The 20,869-nt window shown below is 42.0% G+C and overlaps 1 protein-coding gene across 3 annotated transcripts in view; it reads left to right on the top strand.

The window, feature by feature from the left end:
• gabbr2 (gamma-aminobutyric acid (GABA) B receptor, 2) overlaps positions 1-20,869 on the top strand; it is a 1,071,742-nt gene that overhangs the window by 840,471 nt on the left and 210,402 nt on the right. For all 3 annotated transcript variants that reach the window (XM_063043845.1, XM_063043844.1, XM_063043846.1), the window contains one exon: positions 7,296-7,356. In XM_063043845.1, the coding sequence (XP_062899915.1) occupies positions 7,296-7,356 (61 nt within the window). The remainder of the gene's footprint in view (positions 1-7,295; positions 7,357-20,869) is intronic.

Raw genomic sequence — 20,869 nt, 5'->3', positions numbered from 1 at the left:
CCCATTCACCAATGGGGAAATGCAGTCGGCTTTCTGACAGATTTGTATGACGCTGGGGTTTTATCAGCTGCACCAGCACTTTAAAGGAATCCTGAACAAATTCAGAAGTATACACTTACTGCCTCAGTTCCATTGAAGCTAATTGGAAGGGCAGAAATCTTTTGAGATTCCCAGTCTTTGGCCAAGAAATCAGCTTTTACTATTTGCAACAGGCTAGACATTGACATAGCGGCCATAGTTCCATTCATTTAAATGTGAATTACAAAGTTAGGTGAAGATGAGACAATCTGTAGATGCTGGAAATCCAAGCAACACACACAGAATGCTGGAGGAACTCAGAAGGTCAGGCAGCATCTACAGAAAAGAGTAAACTGTCGACATTTTGGACCGAGACCCTTCATCAGGACAAAAAGATTACATTTTTTTTAAATTGTGTCTTTTGTAGTACGTATAATTATTTAAGTGTTTTGTGTGTCTTTGATTGACTTTGCTTTTTATCAGGTCCTTAGTTTAAAGGAATTTTTCATTTTGAGTAATCTTAAGATATTTCTTTTGAACTCCTTTGTCAGCTTTAATATGCAACATCACTTGGAATGGTAACTTGCTGACAATCAAACACTACCAATAGTGTTACATGGACTGAGATTTACCTGGCCTGCTTCTATCACTCAGTTGCATGATAAAATACCACACTAACACTGGGATCACACTGCTGGACTCTGGGTCTGTCCATCAAGATTCAGAACTAGGGATTGCTGTGCAACGGAGGACCACTGAGGTAGTCCTGACTTACAAAGAATCAAGCCCAACGCTTGTGTCCTCTCACTTTATGTAACGAGTTTGAAATGTAATCACCAATATTTAATGCTTCGACTTTATTTCAATTTGAATATTTCAGCATCTTGAAGCTGTACTGAATAAATGCCTTTTTAGTGGCATATCTACCTGTTCAGGAGATGTAGGGGTAATTCACAAACCATGGCAGCATTTTTCTACTGCAAAGATTATTCAGTCATGTAATAAAGAGTATATTTTCATCAGAACTTGTCACACTTCACAGTATTTCACTCTGCAAGAAAGATCTTTTTATTACTTTTAATGATGTCTTTATTAAAAACCATACAATACTCCCATCCAATTTCCAATTTCCTTCAAAGGTAAAAATGAAAAGAAAAAAAAATCCATCATGTACAGTAACTTTCATTCTGTCTCTCTAGTTACAAAAATCACTGTAAAACTGTTACAGAAGCCAAAATTGCACAATATTAACAATTATTATTTTCCCTGATAATGCCTGATAATCCGCAGGACTGGTCAGCAACTGTCAGCAGGCTGGATGGAGAGCGAGGTGTCTCCCAGTGGAGGTTGGTTGTAGGGGATTCTCAGCCTGTTTCTTAGCTAGAGCCTTCAGCAATTTGGGCATCGGGGGAGAGAGGAAGAGGAGAGCCACCGATGTACCAGCCAGTAGTACCACCGATGTAGCAGAGAGGGCCTCAAGATGGCTGTGGCTCAAAAGAGGGGAGCCATGGAGTCATAAGTAGCCAGCCATCTGGACACAAGCTGGGGTCTGATCAGCCCCGGCTGGGTCACCTGGAGGAGGTTGTATGATGTTGAAAGATGCGAAACACCCGATGATTCCAAGAACATCACTGAAGATGTGTCCAGAAGCATCAGTAGATGCATGTACACAGCTTGGTGGTGGGGTGGAGCTATGTCTCTACCAAAGGAGGTGTAAGGTGCTCTTTCACTCTGTTATCTTGCAGGTCACCCTTGGTAGTATCTGTTTAACCCCTCTAATCAGGGTCATGTGAAGCCATGGGAGGAGGTCGTGGATGGCCATATGAACAACTGGTGCTTATCACAAGTCCTGTTTATGGACCCCTGATGCCAGGCAGACATTCCCTGAGGAATATTGATAATGACTGGGGTAACCTGTCTTATATAGACACTGCCCAGAAGAAGGCAATGGCAAATCACTTCTGTCGAAAAAATTTGCCAAGAACATTCATGGTCATGAGACCATAGTTGTCCACATCATACAACACGGCACATAACGACGTTGATGAGACCAAATAGCCTCCTGTTTCTTCAGGTTCAGATTTTACCAAGTTGGAGAATTTAAAGATCAATGCATCAATAAATTAAAAATTTACCTCATTTTCAGGTCAGAAATAATATGTTGTGAATTTGTTGACTTATGAAAAGTACCAGATTAAATGTGTTATTTCAGCCATTTAGTTGTGCAACTGCTTCTCAGTTGTTATTACAGAGTGTAAAATAGAATGAACAAAATCCCTGATGCCTCTGAATCGTAATAATAAATAGAATTTTTGGTTTCTATGATCTTCTCAAGTTCAAGTTTATTGTCATTCAACTGTACGCATGTATACAGCCAAATGAAACGACATTCCTCCAGACCAAAGTGCACAATATAGTGCATATAACTCACACACAACGCACAAGGTAATATTTCCACTAATAAATTAACAAATAATCAAGTGCATTTACTCCAAATGTCAAAAACTAAACAGTATAAAGCTACTGCTGCTTCATACAGATGAGAGCTGTGTGGTGACAATGAGTTCAGTAGTCTCACGGCCTGGGGGAAAATGCTGTTTCTCACCCTAATAATCTTTGATCCTAATGCTACAGTACCTCCTGCCTGATGGTAGTGGGGGGCGGGGGGGGGAGCGGGTGTCAAAGAAATTATTGGATGGATGGGAGGGATCATTGAAAATGCCAAGGCTCCTGTGTACGCAGCGTTCCTGATAAATATCTTGGATGGGTGGGAGTGAGACCCCAAAGATCCTCTCAGCAGTCCTTGCAATTCTTTGTAGGGTCTTGTGGTCAGATGCCTTGCAAATCCTGTACCAGAGAGTGATACAGCTGATCAGGATGCTCCTGGTTCTTCTGTAAAAATCGGTTAGAATGTGGGGGGTGGTTGGAGGGCGAGTTGGGAGGGGAGCCTTCCTTGCCTCTATCACCTCAGGAAGTGCAGACATTGTTGTGCTTTCTTGGCTAAGGAGGTGGTGTTGAGGGACCAGGTGAGATTGTCTGTTATGCGCTCTCTCAACTTGGTGCTCCTAACTCTCTCCTTGGAGGAGTCATTTATATGCAGTGAGGAGTGGTCAGCCTTCACCTTCCTAAAGTCCACCACCATCTCTTTAGCCTTGTCCACATTTGAGACTCAAGTTGGTGTGCTCACACCATCACATAGCGTTAACAAGTACCAGTGGGTAAGCATTTACCTGGACTAAATGGCTTTGTGATTGTTTAAGGGATAATCTGGGATGACTGTTTCATTAGTACCAGTGCCATCTTACAGTCAGAGGGGATGTTGTATTTCTTCAAGGAAGCTTTGAGTACATCTTTGAGTTTTTCCTCTGTCTGCCTAATTATCTCTTTCCAGATAGTGTCTGTTCAAAAGTATGTTGTCAATAATATGGTAATAATGATATTGTCCTTCAGCCAAAAATCATTGATGACACACAATCATTGCCCATTCACCGTCATTGTTATTTGTTGTATTTAACCATACCAATAAAGTGTCACCTGCATATACATCGGCAACACAGCAACAGATATTGATGAGGGGAATTGTCATTCTGGTATTTCTCTGTAAAATTTCATTGTGATTGTAAAAACTCATTTTTACCATTTTGACGGCCATCTTTATGATAACCAGTGATGATAAAGTATGTGTTACCACTCTTGTACAATAGAGTTGGGAGGCTCAATAAGCCAGCAACTCTGTGGTATTCATAGACGATGTGGATGGCTCCGTGATAGCATAGCAGTTAGACTGACACTGTTACAGCTGGGGGTATTCTACAGTTCAAATCCAGTGTTGTTCCAAAATGTATGTCCTCCCTGTAGAAAGTGTGGGTTTTCTCAAGGTGCTTCAGTTTCTGTGCCCAGTCCAAAGATGTAACGGGTAAGTTAATTGGTCATTGTAACGTGTCCCATGATTAGGTTACAGCTAATTGGGGTTGTGGGGTTCCTTGGGCAACATGGCTTGAAGGGCTGGGAAGGCCTACTCCCCGATTTATCACTAAATAGAATAAATTTCAGCACCACAGCTGTGGTTATCATCAATAGACATGTCCAAGACAACCAGCTCAGCTTAGTGACAATTGAAGTGCAAATAGATAACACGATAAGACCATAAACCATAGGAACGTTGGGTCTGCTCCATCATTCCATCATGGCTGATTTATTTTCCCTCTCAATCTCATTCTCATGCCTTCTTCCTGTAATCTTTGATGCTCTTACTAATCAAGAACCTATCAACCTTCTCTTTAACGATACCCAATGACATGACCTCCACAGGTGTTTGTGTCAATGAATTCCAGATTCACCATCCTCTGGCTAAAGAAATTCCTCGTCATATCTGTTCAAAAGGAGCATACTTCTATTCTGAGGCTGAGGCTGAGCCCTCTGGTCCTAGACTCCCCACTACAGGAAACACACTCTCAACGTCCATTTTATCAAGGCTTTTCAAATTTCAGTAGGTTTCAAAAAGATCCCGTCTCATTATTCTAATCTCCAGCAAGTACAAGCCCTGAACCATTAAACACTCCTTGTGCATTAACCCTTTTGTTCCTGGGATCATTCTCTCGAGCCTCCTCTAGACCCTCTTCAATGCCAGCAGACCCCTTTTTAGATCAAGAGCCCAAAACAGCCACTGTCAGTCACAGCAGAGTACCTAAGAATGACTCTGCAGAAAATCAAGCCCCTTAAGGCTGCTAGTCCAGACAACATCCTAGGCCGACTGCTCAGGGAATGTGCACACCAGCTCACCGGTGCCTTCAAAGCCATCTTCCACACGTCGTGCACCCAGGCTGTTGGCCCCACATGCTTCAAATCTCCCTGTACCAGAGAACTCTGTACCATTACAACTACTGCCTTGTGGCACAGATGCCAATCACCATAAAGTGATTTGAACAACTGGTAATGGCACACATTAAAGACTCCATTTCTGCCACACTGCTCACTGATGGAACCCATCTATGACAGATACCATACCAGCTGTGGTGCACCTGGCCCCGACACACCTCAGAAACAAGGACACTGTTTCAGAATGCTGTTTTCAGTTTTCATTCAGCCTTCAAAGTATTGTCCCACAGACCTTGGTGAGCAAACTCCTCTTCCTCAGTCTAAATACACCTCTGTGCGGCTGGGGACTATGCTTCCTCACCACTAGACCAGATAGTCAGTGTGCACCACACTCCTCTCTCCCCTTCATCCGCAGCGGGGGTGCTCCCCAGGGCTGTGGGCTGATCCCACTGCTGTATACTCTGCTCACATATTACTGCACAGCCAGACAGCAGAGCTATCTCATTGTCAAGTGTGTTGATGACGTGACAATGGTGAGACTCATCCCCAACAATTGTGAGATGGCCTACAGAGAGGAGCTGGAGGAGCACAAGGCCTGGTGCCAGGAAGACATTGAGGAGATGATTATCGACTTCAGGAGATCTCAGAGCACTCACACCTCTCTACATCAGCGGCGGTTTCAAACTCCTGGCAGTGCCCATCTCACATATCCTCTCATGGTCCACAAAAGCTCACCAGTGCCTCTACTTTCTGAGGAAGCTGAAGAGAAGTGGACCATGCACACCAATACAGATATATAGTAGGGAGCATCCTAACCTGCTGCATCACGGCATGGTATAGAAACTGCACTGCAGCAGACAGGAAAGTTCTACAATGGGCAGACAGAACAGCCCAACGTATCACTGGTACCAGACTACCTACCAGCAAGGGCAAGAATATAGAAAGCTGCCAGAAAAAGGCCAGCAATATCATGAAGGATCCCACCCACCCTGCTCATGAACATTTTGTCACACTCCCATCAGGGAGCCTTAACACCAGGACCACAAGACTCAAAAATAGTTACTTTCCCCAAACAGTAAGACTCCACCCACCAACCCAGCCCTCCAACACAACCCCACCACCACTACTTTATTAATAATTTCCTATCAGTGTCAAATTATATACAGACACTCCTGTATCTAGTATCACTTTATGTACATCAATCTATATACTCAATCTATATATATATATATATAAGCTATCTAATGTATCTATGCTTATTGTGTTCTTTATCTTATTATGTTTTTTGTGCTGTCAGATCCAGAGTAACCATTATTCTTCTCTACACTTGTATACTTGAAAACACATTAAACAAACTTAATCTTGATCTCGATCAAAACTGCTCATAATACTCCAACTGTGGTTTGGCCGCTGCTTTATAAAGCTGCAGCATTACATCCTTGCTTCTATATTCTCATCCTCTTGAAATGAATGCTAAGGTTGCTTTTTCCTTCCTTACCACTGACTCAACCTGCAGACGATCCTATGGAGAATCCTGTATGAGATCTCGCAAATCCTTTTGCACCTCTGATTTCTGAATTTGTTCCCTGTCTAGGAAATAGACTATGCCTTTACTTCTTCTACCAAAGTGCATTACTTCCTACATATACCCAGTGTTCTATCTGCCACTTTTTTGCCCATTCTCCTAACCTGCTTAAGTCTCTCTGCAGACTCCCTGCTTCCTCAATGCTACCTTCCCCCCCATCTTGTCTTTCTATTGTCTGCAAACTTGGCCACTAAGCCATCAATTCCATCATCCAATCCACTGACATAAAACATGAAAGGAAGTGGTGTCAACACCAGCCACTGTGGAACACCACTAGTCACTGGCAGCCATCCAGAAAAGGCCCCCTTTATTCACACTCTTTGTCTCCTGCCAGTCAGTCAATCTTCTACCCATACAAAATGGAGCAGTACTCAAGGTGAAAAGCAGTGTTTCTCTAACAAGTAGCTCCAATTTCCAGATTGGACTGCACATATACAGTTGCCAAAATTGCTGTCCGTATTATTCCATAATAGCTGCTGTCAGCTTCACCAATAATAGTTGCACAAAACTTCTTCATGAATTAGACAGCAATTTATAAAGTACCTGGAAATAGCTTCACATTTTCATTCTCACTTAGAATTTCTTTTATACTCTTGCCAATCTAATGTATTTATCATAATAGGTTTTTTATTTGGTGTTTTTAAATGTGTCTGAAGTCACTGATGTACTGATATTTTTTCTTCTCAGAACTTATTAACTATAGAAGAGATTTTGTGGCTTATGTACAAAGAAATGGATTATGTTTATTTATAAGAGAAATATTCTGTCCAACTTGAAATTGGATAACTAAATTCACTTTTTTTATCTTTTAAGAAATCTCTTTCACGTTGATGTGTTCCACGATGTGATAACATTATTTATTTTGTTTTGACAGGGCCAAGTTGTGTTTAGAAATGGAGAGCGGATGGGAACCATCAAATTCTCACAGTTTCAAGGTAACTGAGTGGTTATATGTGGTTTATGATTGTCACATCAAAATGCTTTATTGAAGTTCTCATTGCTTTGGAGCCCCGTCATCTGAATATTTGCTGTATTGCAGAGAATCAGCACCTACTGTGCTCCACTTTAGCCATGACCTAGGCCTCCATAAGTGCTTCAGAAACTTCCATAGCTCTTCATTGCCTGAAATTCAGAAACATTGAGCTTTTATCGTCACAAATATAAAGTGTACCATCCATCTGCCATTTTTTCTCCTAAATGAGCACAATACCTATCAGAATCCATGTTCTATTATGTAATTGTTCTGTTGTATTTACACAAATGGATGAATTTCTAGGTCTGACTGATGTCCTAATTGTTTTGAAAGTGAGCAGCAGAGTGGATCAAAATCAAGAAAATTGGCAACAAAGACCAAAGTCAAATCCCCACCACAGGCTTTGGTGCCTGCCTCAGCAAATGTAAATGACAGTGGGGCTGGGGGAGCAGGGTGTGTTTCAGTAATCTGGCTGATCACTCCACTTTCTTCCACTGGCATAGGTGGATGCAGAGGCTGGCTATTAATTGTGGTCTGCTTCATACTCAAACCTACACCACTGGGAGCAGATTTTGAAATTTTGCACCATGGTATCTCCATTTAATCTTAAATACATTTTTTAAGGTTAAAACCACTGATATTTCAGCTGTTCGACTGTCTTCTTTGTTTTGAAAGCTGTGTCTACCAAATCAATTTTACCTGAGTATAGAACCTGGAAAATTGTCAAAAGGGAAGTGGTGGTGTAATTGGTTCTTAGAGTTGCTAACTGACATGTGCCTGGGTTCTGATGGGATTCATCTAAGAACATTAGACCAATAAGTTAATGGGGTAGCTGATTATAATATTCCAATATATTTGGAAAAGATTCCAGTAAATTGAAAATACTGAGTGTTGATTCGTTATTCAGAAGGAGATGGGGACAGAAAACAAAAGTTCAAAGTTCAAAGTAAATTTATTATCAAAGTGCATATATGTCACCATGTGCAACTTTGAGATGCGTTTTCTTGTGAGCATATGCAATAAATCTAATAATCATAATAGAATCAATGAAAAACTACATCAACAGGGCAGACAACTAGTGTTCAAAAGTTTTAGAAGTTCATTTGTTATCAAAGAATACAACTCTGAAATTTTTCTTCTCCAGTTAGCCACAAAACCAGAAAAGGGAAGAACGACAGCACGATGATCAACCCCAAAACCCTCCTTCCCACACAAAAAAATGAACAAAAATGGACCAGGCACATCGACCCCTCCCTCAAACCCCCCTCCCCCACACAAAAAAAACAAATGAGAAAGACCAGGCAAAAAACACAGAATACAAAAAAACTGTAAGACTGAAAAAGAATTCCACAGTCCAAGTCCACATCCAAAATACAGAAAACCTGGACAACATTCCCCCTTTCCATCCCACCAGCAATAAAAAGGCTATCTCTCCTCTCCATAGCAGAGTGATCTCATCAGCAAAAAAAAAAGGCAGTCTCCCCTCTTTGGCAGCAGAGCAATCCCCCAGCAATAAAAAGGTAGGCAGCTTGCGTTTCAATCTCCCTTGTCTCTTTAATCGGCAAAATAGAGTTGAACACTGGCTCGCAGCCTTCTCACCACGAGGTTTCTGCTTGCTGCCTCTGCATCCCCGAATCCCCGAATCCCCTTGGAGACTGCAGAGCACTGAACCATACAAATGATCTTCAAGCTGCAAATCACAGGCTCCAACCGTTCCAGAATCACATTCAAAATGAAAAACAAATATAAAAGACATAAAAGAAGTGAAATATATGGTTTCATGATCTATCAGAAGATGTCAACCAAAGGAGCATTGTACACAGGTGCCATCTTTACAACAAACTGTGCAAATGCAAAAAGAAAGAAATTAAGGAAATAAATAAATAGATAGATAAATAAGCAATAAGTATCGAGAACATGAGATGAAGAATCCTTGAAAGTGAGTCCATAGGTTGTAGGAACCGTTTAGTGATGGAGCAGATGAATTTATTCCCTTTGGTTCAAGAGTCTGATGGCTGAGGGGTAATAACTGTTCATGAACCTGGTGGTGTGGGTCTTGAGGCTCCTGTACCTCCTTCCTGATGGCAGCAGTGAGAAGAGAGAATGACCTTGGTGGTGGGGGTCCCTGATGATGTATGCTGCTTTCCTACTACAACGCTCCTTGTAGATGTGTTCAATGGTGCTATTATAAGAGCTTACAAGCCACTTATTATGGTATCTCTCACAGTAAAAACATTAAAGGCTACCACTAAAGATATATAACAAGGCACCTAAAATTTCAATATAAGATAAACAAGGTTTTATGAAAGAGATACCTTTTTTGACCAATTGATCATAGTCCTTTGAAGAAATTCCCTGTGTTGATAAGGGTAAATAATTAGTACCACAATAATTAGATCTTGAAAAAGCACTTAAAAAGGTTTGCATCAAAGTTTATGGTAGAAAAATATTTTTTCTTCTTTTCAAATCTTTTTATTATTATTATCCAAAATTTACAAGAGTACATCAAAGTAAACAACACTTACAATATCTAAAGAAAAAGAACATTATCATAAAGATTGAAAAAAATTTTGGTAATGAAAAAAAAGACAAAAAACCCTAAAATTTCACTGCAGGGATAGAGGATTGACTGGCTAACAAAAGAGAGTTGGCATAAATGTTTTTATTTCCACTTGCTAAGATGTGATGAGTGGTGTGCCGTATGGGTTGATGCTGGGTATTCAATTTAAAAAATGATGTGAAAACTTCAAAACAGTTCAGAGAATTACTTGGTCATTGGCTGGAATGGACAAGTTGCCTAATGTGAAAAGATTAACAAGGCAGGTTTGGATTCGGGCAACACACATCAAAGTTGCTGGTGAACGCAGCAGGCCAGGCAGCATCTCTAGGAAGAGGTGCAGTCGACGTTTCAGGCCGAGACCCTTCGTCAGGACTAACTGAAGGAAGAGTGAGTAAGGGATTTGAAAGTGGGAGGGGGAGGGGGAGATCCAAAATGATAGGAGAAGACAGGAGGGGGAGGGATGGAGCCAAGAGCTGGACAGGTGATAGGCAAGAGGGGATACGAGAGGATCATGGGACAGGAGGTCCGGGAAGAAAGACAAGGGGGGGGGGACCCAGAGGATGGGCAAGAGGTATATTCAGAGGGACAGAGGGAGAAAAAGGAGAGTGAGAGAAAGAATGTGTGCATAAAAATAAGTAACAGATGGGGTACGAGGGGGAGGTGGGGCCTTAGCGGAAGTTAGAGAAGTCGATGTTCATGCCATCAGGTTGGAGGCTACCCATACGGAATATAAGGTGTTGTTCCTCCAACCTGAGTGTGGCTTCATCTTTACAGTAGAGGAGGCCGTGGATAGACATGTCAGAATGGGAATGGGATGTGGAATTAAAATGTGTGGCCACTGGGAGATCCTGCTTTCTCTGGCAGACAGAGCGTAGATGTTCAGCAAAGCAGTCTCCCAGTCTGTGTCGGGTCTCGCCAATATATAAAAGGCCACATCAGGAGCACCGGACGCAGTATATCACCCCAGTCAACTCACAGGTGAAGTGTTGCCTCACCTGGAAGGACTGTTTGGGGCCCTGAATGGTGGTAAGGGAGGAAGTGTAAGGACATGTGTAGCACTTGTTCCGCTTACACAGATAAATGCCAGGAGGGAGATCAGTGGGGAGGGATGGGGGGACGAATGGACAAGGGAGTTGTGTAGGGAGCGATCCCTGCGGAATGCAGAGAGAGGGGGAGAGGGAAAGATGTGCTTAGTGGTGGGATCCTGTTGGAGGTGGCGAAAGTTACGGAGAATAATATGTTGGACCCGGAGGCTGGTGGGGTGGTAGGTGAGGACCAGGGGAACCCTATTCCTAGTGGGGTGGCGGGAGGATGGAGTGAGAGCAGATGTACGTGAAATGGGGGAGATGCGTTTAAGAGCAGAGTTGATAGTGGAGGAAGGGAAGCCCCTTTCTTTAAAAAAGGAAGACATCTCCCTTGTCCTAGAATGAAAAGCCTCATCCTGAGAGCAGATGCGGCGGAGACGGAGGAATTGCGAGAAGGGGATGGCGTTTTTGCAAGAGACAGGGTGAGAAGAGGAATAGTCCAGATAGCTGTGAGAGTCAGTAGGCGTATAGTAGACATCAGTGGATAAGCTGTCTCCAGAGACAGAGACAGAAAGATCTAGAAAGGGGAGGGAGGTGTCGGAAATGGACCAGGTAAACTTGAGGGCAGGGTGAAAGTTGGAGGCAAAGTTAATAAAGACAACGAGTTCTGCATGCGTGCAGGAAGCAGCGCCAATGCAGTCGTCGATGTAGCAAAGGAAAAGTGGGGGACAGATACCAGAATAGGCACGGAACATAGATTTGGATTCAGTGGAGTTTCACCGTGCTCGGAAGGACTTAAGTGAAATAAAACCAGTCCAGAGGAGTCTTGACAGGGTGAAAGCCAGTATTTTCTCTAATAGAATTCAAATTATAAGAGGTATCTTAATTAAAGTAAAAATAAAGTGAAAATCTTTCTTTAATTTGCTTCCTTAAACAGCATGTGAAAGCAGAATCCTTGTATGTTTTTAAGACAGAGAAAATAAGATGGACACAAAGAGGAGTGTAGCTTACCATCAAGTTAGCCATGATGGTATTAGATGGAGAAGCAGTGGCTAAGGGCTAAGCTGGCTTCCTCTTTTCCTGTTTTATGTGTTTGTATAAAGTTCAACATCTATGGAGAGAGAAGCAAAGTTAACATTTCAGGGTGAAAATCTTTTAACAGAGAGTCATCCATCTGCAATATTAACTTTTTTTTCACCATAGAGCTTCTGGTACTTCTACTTTATTTCGTTTTTCCAGCATCTGCAGTATTTTCCTTTGATAACTTTATCATGGAAATTGTTTTTTTTCCCGTAGTAGTTGATACTTGCTATAAGTGGAAATCATTGTGAATTGTATCTTTTGTCAGATAAAACCATGACAATTGTAATTTAAGTTCCAGCTGACTTTGCTGTCAGCTGAAGTAATTACGTTGGAGTTGGGTCATCTTTTGGAAGCAAAATGATCTGTCAGGACTGCTTTGACTGGCAGCTCATTTAGCAGCAAACTTGCCAATCGTTTTTTCATTCTTCCTTCTTATCAGAATTGTGTATTGTGCTGATAATTTCTAGCAACTCTTCTTTATTTTCGCAAAAAAATTAAGTAGGAAGAGCTATTCAAGGTGTTTAAACACATTAAATTATAAAACTATTTTAGATTGATAAGAGATTGCAATGGATGCTTAGACTTCCCAGAAAAATAAAACGCTTTATGTTTAAGTATAAATAAGATTTATGGAAAAGGGAAGAAAATAGTTGAGAGAATGTAATGAGCCGTTTGGCCATCCATTAAAACCTTTATAACTGCACACCATTTTAGTTACATTTGTGCTTAGTCATAAATAGTTAACTTACAAGGGTCATAACAGAAGACCTTGCATCAGTAATTTATCCATTATTGCAGGCACATGGAAAACTGGAATAAATCTCTAAGGCTGGGGTTCCCAACCCAGAGTCCACGGACCTCTCGGTTAATGGTAGGGGTCCATGGCATAAAAAAAAGGTTGGGACCCCCTTGCTCAAAGCCCTAAGGTACCAGCATTCACAATGTTACCATCTGTAATTTCCTTGCTATGATTCATGCAGAAAGCAAAGTTTCAATTTCTTGAATAGATTCTAAGTAGGAGCAAAAGTTGTCCAAACCTCCAGACTCTCAAATCAGTCTCATTTTGCTGACAATGTTGCACTGTTAATTTAAGAAAATAAAATAATTAAACAGATTTACTGATGTATTTACTTACTATTCTCAAAAGGGTGTTAGAAGCTGGAGATGCTCAGCTGAACAGTAGGGGTCCTGAAAGGTTAAGACTGGCTGTGGAGACCATAGCTCTGCCAGTCCAGCTTGAACAAGAAAATAGCAATTCCAGTTGAGATTGCAAGCATATCAATGATTTTTTTTACTCTAAAGAATCAATATCTTGATTTTAATTTATCTTGGTGCATTATTGTTCTCCAATTATCTCTTAGTTCCTGGCTAGAAATTAGCTCTAATTCTCAATTAACTGTATTTCTTCTATCAAAACTTAAGATGAAAATGGAGAAGGGAGAATCTGCAGATTTTCTCTTGTCTGTAGAAATTCACTGCTATTTGTTAGACAAGGGACATGCCATTTGCCCCATGTCCAACTCTACCATTCAAACGTACAGGAGGAGCAAGTTCCAGCAATGGACCTTCTGTGGTTTGTGAGTATAAGGGTGAGTGAGGGGAAAGGAGGTGTTTTCATGCATTCTCCAAATTCCTGGAAGAACAGTTTAGCATACTCCTAGTTTTAAGGACAAAGACAGAAAAAATAATGCCCCTTGCTCTGTCTCCATTCTTCGCCACCATTAACGGTTTACTTCACCCTCTCAAGCCCTCATATGATCAGGTCCCAATGATGGCTGTAATTTCAGGCTAAATCCCATTTCACTTGATATGGACTCACAGTAAATTAAGGCGTCTGGTTCAACTTCGGGTGCTGCCATCTACACCCAGATGCAGGACAAATGAACAGACATCTGGTTAATGCGTTTGGCTGCTGATGCTGAATAGAGGGGAGTGTCTGGTACAGGAATGACAAAATTCTGTGCTTCGGTTTCATGCTTAAGTCATGCAGAGGACCATGGGCAAAATTTATTGTCTGTGTTTGGGCACCTCCTTTAACTTTCCATTGTTACTTATCAACCCTACCATCCTCTGGTTGACATTTCCACCAATCTAACTCCTGTAACATCTGCCCAACTCAGATCATCCAATGGGCTGCCTGACTGACTGACATCTTCTCCAACCCCTTCAATAATATGACTGAACAAAGCATTCTACCCCCTTTAATAATCTGCCTGAATCCACTCCCATCATCTGCTCACCGCTAAGCATTTGATCACCTCCCTGATTTCATTCTCATCTCTTCCTGAAAATTCAGTCCTACAAATTACATCCCCACATCGCTAACAAACCCCCACATAAGTGCAATTACAAAGAAAACACAGCACTGCTCCAACGTTCTTAGAAGTTTGTAAAGATTCAGAGTGGCATCTAATATTTGACAAACTTCCATAGGTGTGTGGTGGAAAGTATATTGACTGGTTTCATCAGAGCCTGGTATGGAAACACCAGTGCTCTTGAACAGAAAATCCTACAAAAAGTAGTCAATATAGTCCAGTTCATCGCAGGTAAAGTCCTCTCCACTATTGAGCACATCTACACAGAGCGCTGTCGCAGAAAAACGGCATCCATCGTCAGGGAACCCCACCACCCGGTCATGAACTCTTCCTGCTGCTGCCATCACAAAGAAGGTGCAGGAGCCTCAGGAGTCACACCACCAGGTCAGGAACAGTTATTACCCCTCAAACATCAGTCTCTTGAACCAAAGGGGATAACTTCACACAACTTCACTTGCCCCATCATTCAAATGTTCCCATAACCTATGGACTCACTTTCAAGGACTCTACATCTCATGTTCTCGATATTAATTGTTTCATTTATTTACTTATTGTATTAATTTATTTTATTTTGTATTTGTACAGTTTGTTGTCTTTTGCACATTCGTTGTTCGTCTGCCCTGTTGGGTGGGGTCTTTCATTGATTCTATTATGGTTCTTGGAAATGAATCTTAGGGTTGTATATGGTGACATATATATACTTTGAAAATAAATTTACTTTGAACTTTGAAAGACTGCACTAACAGGTAGAATGCAGCACTAAGTAAGCAAATAACTGTGCAGAGTCTGGAGTACGTCTTTTCTGAGACAGATGTGTTGCAGCAGGCACCACATCTGTCCTGGAAGGTGTTGTAACTGTGAACAAAGTTACCAGGGAGACTCTGAAGCTGAAGAATACGAAAAGGTTTTATTCAGCAAAAATGAGCAAAAGACGTCATATTGAGACACTCTTGTAAGAAGAAGCCTCCCGACCCAATATTACATGGCATTTGGATATGCTAAACATCAAAAGTAACAGCAGGGCAATTCTATCATTACAATGTGCTGTATCTACAATGCTTCCTTTGAATTTCAAATAGTTTTCACACACCTCCTTCTTCACCATCACACTCCAGAAACCCCAAATGAATGTTAATCTCCACTTACTCTAGGCTGCATTCATACATATGCAGGTATCTGAGGTCTAGTTGTTCTGAGTTGTGTTTTAAATCCCATCTGCAATCCACATTCAAATCTGAAATTTGGTTGATGGTGAAATTAAAATTTGCTACATACCCTAACTCCAGAATACACCCTAATAATCCCTCCTCTTGGCACCCCGGACAAAAATTAATTTATTCCAGGAAAAGCCAAACCTGAAGGAGGATGCAATCAAATAGGACAGCAAAAATGCCCTGTACTTTGGAACCCGTTCCACAATTACCTATCATATCCTTATGTGCATTTACATCTACCCTATCATCCCCGATGGTTTCCTACAAGACTCTAAATAGAGATTGAGGAGATTAAGCACTTTAAACTGCAGCTTCATCATTCGCATGCCTGTTGCCTCCTTCCCTGCTGGCCGATTGCAGTTTAATCACATTCTTTATCTTCACCCCTTCAAGTATCAGGCTCACAGGCAGCAGTTCACACTCCAGGTCATGATAAAGGATTTTAGAATCTTGACAACTAGTCTCTCAGACCCTCTCATCGATGTTCAGGAGGGGTTGGGTAGTCTCTATTTGGATGACTCCAAGGACCTCAGTCCAGTGGCATCCCCATCCGGACTGTCCGGTTGATCACTGACCCAACCACTGAAAGGGCCCAGCTGTGTGCAATTTAGTTTTTCTCTGTCTGCCATACCATCGAAATGGTGGAACCTGCTGTAGCTTGGATCCCTTTCCACCTATTTTTCCCAAATGTTTTTTCTATACTGAGCAAGATAACTAATCATCTACTTTCAGCAACCATCCGTCATTACAGAGTACATACTGTATACCATTATAGTACTTTAACATGCTATTCATGGCTTGCTATTGCACTCTCTCAGTATCCTTTACCTCCGCATTTGATGTGGGTCTGTTCCCATCAGCCAGCTAGTGTTCGTGTCTTCGGTTCTCTGTTATGAGTGAAATCCTATTGGTTTCCTTGGATGCGTAAGTCTAGGGTATGCAGACTCCGATCCCACCAAACCCATAAGACTGAGAACCTGGTATGTGTGGATGCTGTGTAATTGGTTACCCTGTTACAACTCAGTGCCATGAAATAACAGACAGCATACCACATATGATTAAAAGAATTATATTTATGATTCTTAACTTAACTAAAGAGTTAGTAAAGAAAACAAAAACAAAAAGGGCTGATTATAATTAAACAGTCAAATGTGCACAAGTTAGAGCTCAACTCTTCCAAAATTCACACATATTTACCGATTCTCAGTGGAGTCCGGCACCTTGCTCGGTCGAATCTCGGTCCCCCACCGGATCTAATCCGACAACCGGTTCTTTTTTCAAAACACAGATGCGGAGAAATTCATTTAGCCAAATGGTGGTGAATTTGTGGAATTTGTTGCCACATGCAGCTGTGGAGGTCAGGTCATTGGGTGTATTTAAGGCAGAGATTGATAGGTTCTGATTGGACACGGCATCAAAGGTTACGGGGAGAAGGCCGGGAACTGGGGTTGAGGAGGTGAGAAAAGAAGAGATCAGCCATGATTGAATGGTAGAGCAGATTGGACGGGCCAGATAGTCTAATTCTGTTCCTATATCTTATGGTCTTATTGGCTTGGTCATCCGGCTGTAGGAGGATGATCTTCTAACCCTCTGGTTCTTTCTGATCCACAATATATATTGCTTTGTTCAATCTTCAGTGGGCTATCCTGGTCCTTCACATCTCCATGTAACCTTACCAAACTGGCATTTGTAGTTTATTCCTGTACACCTGTAATTTCTGTTGCTGCTTGTTCTTCCATTCTCCTCCTCACACTAATGTCTGTCCATTCATTCCCTTTCTGCTCCTTACTATCCCCTCTCTGGTGATCCTTTACTTTAATCACTGCTACCTCCTCAGGCAGCTGCACTATATCTAACAGCCCCTGACCATGCTCGGCCCCTTCCCTTGGGACCTCCTGACATGGCTCCCACACATCGCCTGTCTTTCCTCCCTGCTTAGGATTGCTGTCTCTCTTTGGGCCATGTTGGCTGCTCTGTGGGTCACATGTCATTTCTAGTTTTCTGGAGTTGATGATGCCGGCAGGTGGTGTAGTGGCATCCGCACTGGACTTCGAGGCCAGTGGTCCTGGGTTCGAATCCGCTGGCTCCTTTCATACTTTCCATTTATGCTGAGTTGAGCATCGAGCTAGCAACTCAACCTCATAAAAAACAAATGCTAAAGAAATGGCATGTTTGCTGCCTGATGCGCCACAGTGCACGGGGAGGGACAACAACTGAGTCAATGATAGCACCTGCCTTACTCAATGTGTTTATTCCTAGTATAGTACTGCACCATAATTGTTTGGGCATTCCCTCAATCTCAGGTACTTGGAGCTGACTTCTCTCCACCCTCATTGTTTCACCTCCTGCACTGATAGTGTAAATTGCCTCTCCATTCGTGGGCAAGGGTAGATCAGTTACCGATACGGATGACCCCATATCCACTAACATTTCACATTGCTGGCCCCCTAATAACCCTCTTGTGAACATCCATGGATGGCCACTGCAGGCAATAGAGGGTACCACCAGCCATTTGTCTGAGCTCACCAACTCCATAACCTGGTCAGCAGGCAAATCACCGCCGTGAATTCTGCCTGCTTTGGTGAGTGACTCTCACACTTTATTCTCTTTTCAGGACACTGCCACCAACCGCTGCCCGAGAAGCCGCGGCTATAACAAGTCATCTCCTTTACCATCCCATGTCCAATCCAGCATTTCCTTGCTATGTGCCCCAGTGGCTGGCACACAAAGCAAGTCCTCTGTGACATCACAGCAGCTACATTCACTACAGTCACTTTATGACTTCTCCTCCCCCTCCTATGGTGAAGGACTTATGGATGGTCATAATCAAAATCAGGGGCTGGCTCCGGTCATCAGGGTTCTCGACCTGATGTTGCCTGATCTCAATTGGTGCCATCCCGACAGATATTCTGGGGATAATCTCTCCCTCAAATATCTCCATACTAATTCCCATATTACACAAAATATAAACGATGGATAAAAATTAAACAGTGCACGCTTAAAACCACAGTGTAGGTACTCTACAATCTGTCACTTATGTGCATCTGAACTCATAATGCCTGTTGTATTTCTTTGCATTTAAAACTCATACACCATACTTTATTGTCGCCAAACAATTGATGCTAGAATGTACAATCATCACAGCGATATTTGATTCTGCACTTTGCGCTCCCTGGAGTACAAATCGATAGTAAATATTAAAAATTTTAATTATAAGTCATAAATAGAAAATAGAAAAGGGGAAGTAAGGTAGTGCAAAAAAACCGAGAGGCAGGTCAGGATATTTGAAGGGTATGGCCCAGATCCGGGTCAGGATCCGTTCAGCAGTCTTATCACAGTTGGAAAGATGCTGTTCCCAAATCTGGCCATACGAGTCTTCAAGCTCCTGAGCCTTCTCCCAGAGGGAAGAGGGACGAAAAGTGTGTTGGCTAGGTTGGTCGTGTCCTTGATTATCCTGGCAGCACTGCTCCGACAGCGTGCGGTGTAAAGTGAGTCCAACGACAGAAGATTGGTTTGTGTGATGTGCTGGGCTGTGTTCACGATCTTCTGCAGCTTCTTCCGGTCTTGGACAGGACAACTTCCATACCAAGTTGTGATGCACCCGAGAAGAATGCTTTCTATGGTGCATCTATAAAAATTATTAAGGGCTTTAGGGGACAGGCCAAATTTCTTTAGCTTTCTCAGTAAGTAAAGGCACTGGTAGGCCTTTACAGTTCCCAGAGTGAGTATACACACACTCTGCTTGCGTCCAGAATGGTCAGTAGCCACCCTTTGCAACTGGTGGCCCTGTCTCTCCAAATTAACACAAAAATATCTAGTCTCTTACATAAACAGACATGCACGCACACACACCACACTACTTCTACATCCACCAGTTCAGCTCTCCGCCCTGTTCATGATACTTCATGATCCCCTGGTCACCAACATGAACAGAACCAAGCGTGAGTGCTAATTTTAAAAATACTCACCCACTTCAACTGCTGAGATTACTGGCCACATGATGAGTTATGAACATATCACAAATGAGGGCTCCCAAAGGCACTGAAGCTAGTGGATACAGAGTGCTTTATTCAGCAAAAACAAGCAACAGGCATCTTGTTGACACAAACAAGAGAAAACCCGCAGATGCTAGAAATCTTACTGAGATACTCTTGTAAAAAGAGGCCTCCCAACCCAATATTGCATGACATTTTTATATGCTAAAGATCATAGGTAATAGCAGGACAATTCTCTAGTTACTATGTATCTATAATGCTTCCTTTGAAGTACATATAAGAAAGAATGAATGTCTCTTTCATTTCCTCTTTCTCCTTCCAGTCATATAATATTCCAATTATCCCAATTGAAATTCCAAGGACAACACTTATAATTGTCTCAAGGTAATTCCTTGGGCACTGCCTCTGCACCAGACAATGATGGTGTTACAGCATCAGCCAGCCGACACTGATCAGCAGCTGACCTTTCAACTCCCCCCTTGAATGTTGGTACTTATGCCTTGATGAAGGTCCTTCCTCTTGCTTTGTTGATGAAGAGAAATTGGTTGTAGCTCCGAACTTCTCATTGCCATTGCTAGCTTCAAAACTGCTTGTAAGGGGATTGTTGATGTGATCTACCAATCTGTGTATTGCCAGAGGACACTTCGTTGGCATACACTGAGCCCTATGTCTAGATGAACTCCAGAGCAATTCAAGGCTGAGTGTTGTGGATATTTGTGGGTGTCTTTTTGCTTTCAGTTACTATTTTTTTACACCTATTCAATGGCTTCACTTTAATGTTGTGATATTATATAGACAATAGCACAGTTACTGATAACTTGAACAAATTATTCTGACAAGGTGAAAGAAATACCAATCTGCCATTTCCATTAATTTAACAGAAACACTCAACACAGTTGAATGGAGGTGTGAACAGATGGCTTTCAAAATGATCCATTACAGAGCACAAGCAAAGAATAGATGTATCTACAGTTGTTATTTAGTGCACATTTTCAGTGCTTCAATTGGCAACACCGCTGAAAAATAATGTTCTGCAAATTCAGGTGCTGACTTTTGATAGTGTAGGTACATAGCTATTGTATTAGAAAAAATAGTGCAAAGTTATAAAGATTAGGAAGGTCCCTCAGTCATATGGCACAGAAACAGGACTAATGGCCAATGATGTCCTTGCCAGCCTTGAAATACCTACCTTTGTTAATACCATCTCTCTGCACTTTGCCTGTGGCCTTCCATGTCATGGCATATCAAGTGTTCATCCTGTGTGAATGTTGTGAAAGTATCTG

This window comes from Mobula hypostoma, chromosome 3, assembly GCF_963921235.1.
Source record: "Mobula hypostoma chromosome 3, sMobHyp1.1, whole genome shotgun sequence".
Classification (NCBI taxonomy): Eukaryota; Metazoa; Chordata; class Chondrichthyes; order Myliobatiformes; family Myliobatidae; genus Mobula; species Mobula hypostoma.
Note: the sequence above shows the minus strand (reverse complement) of the source record. Positions and strands in the feature narration are given on the sequence as shown.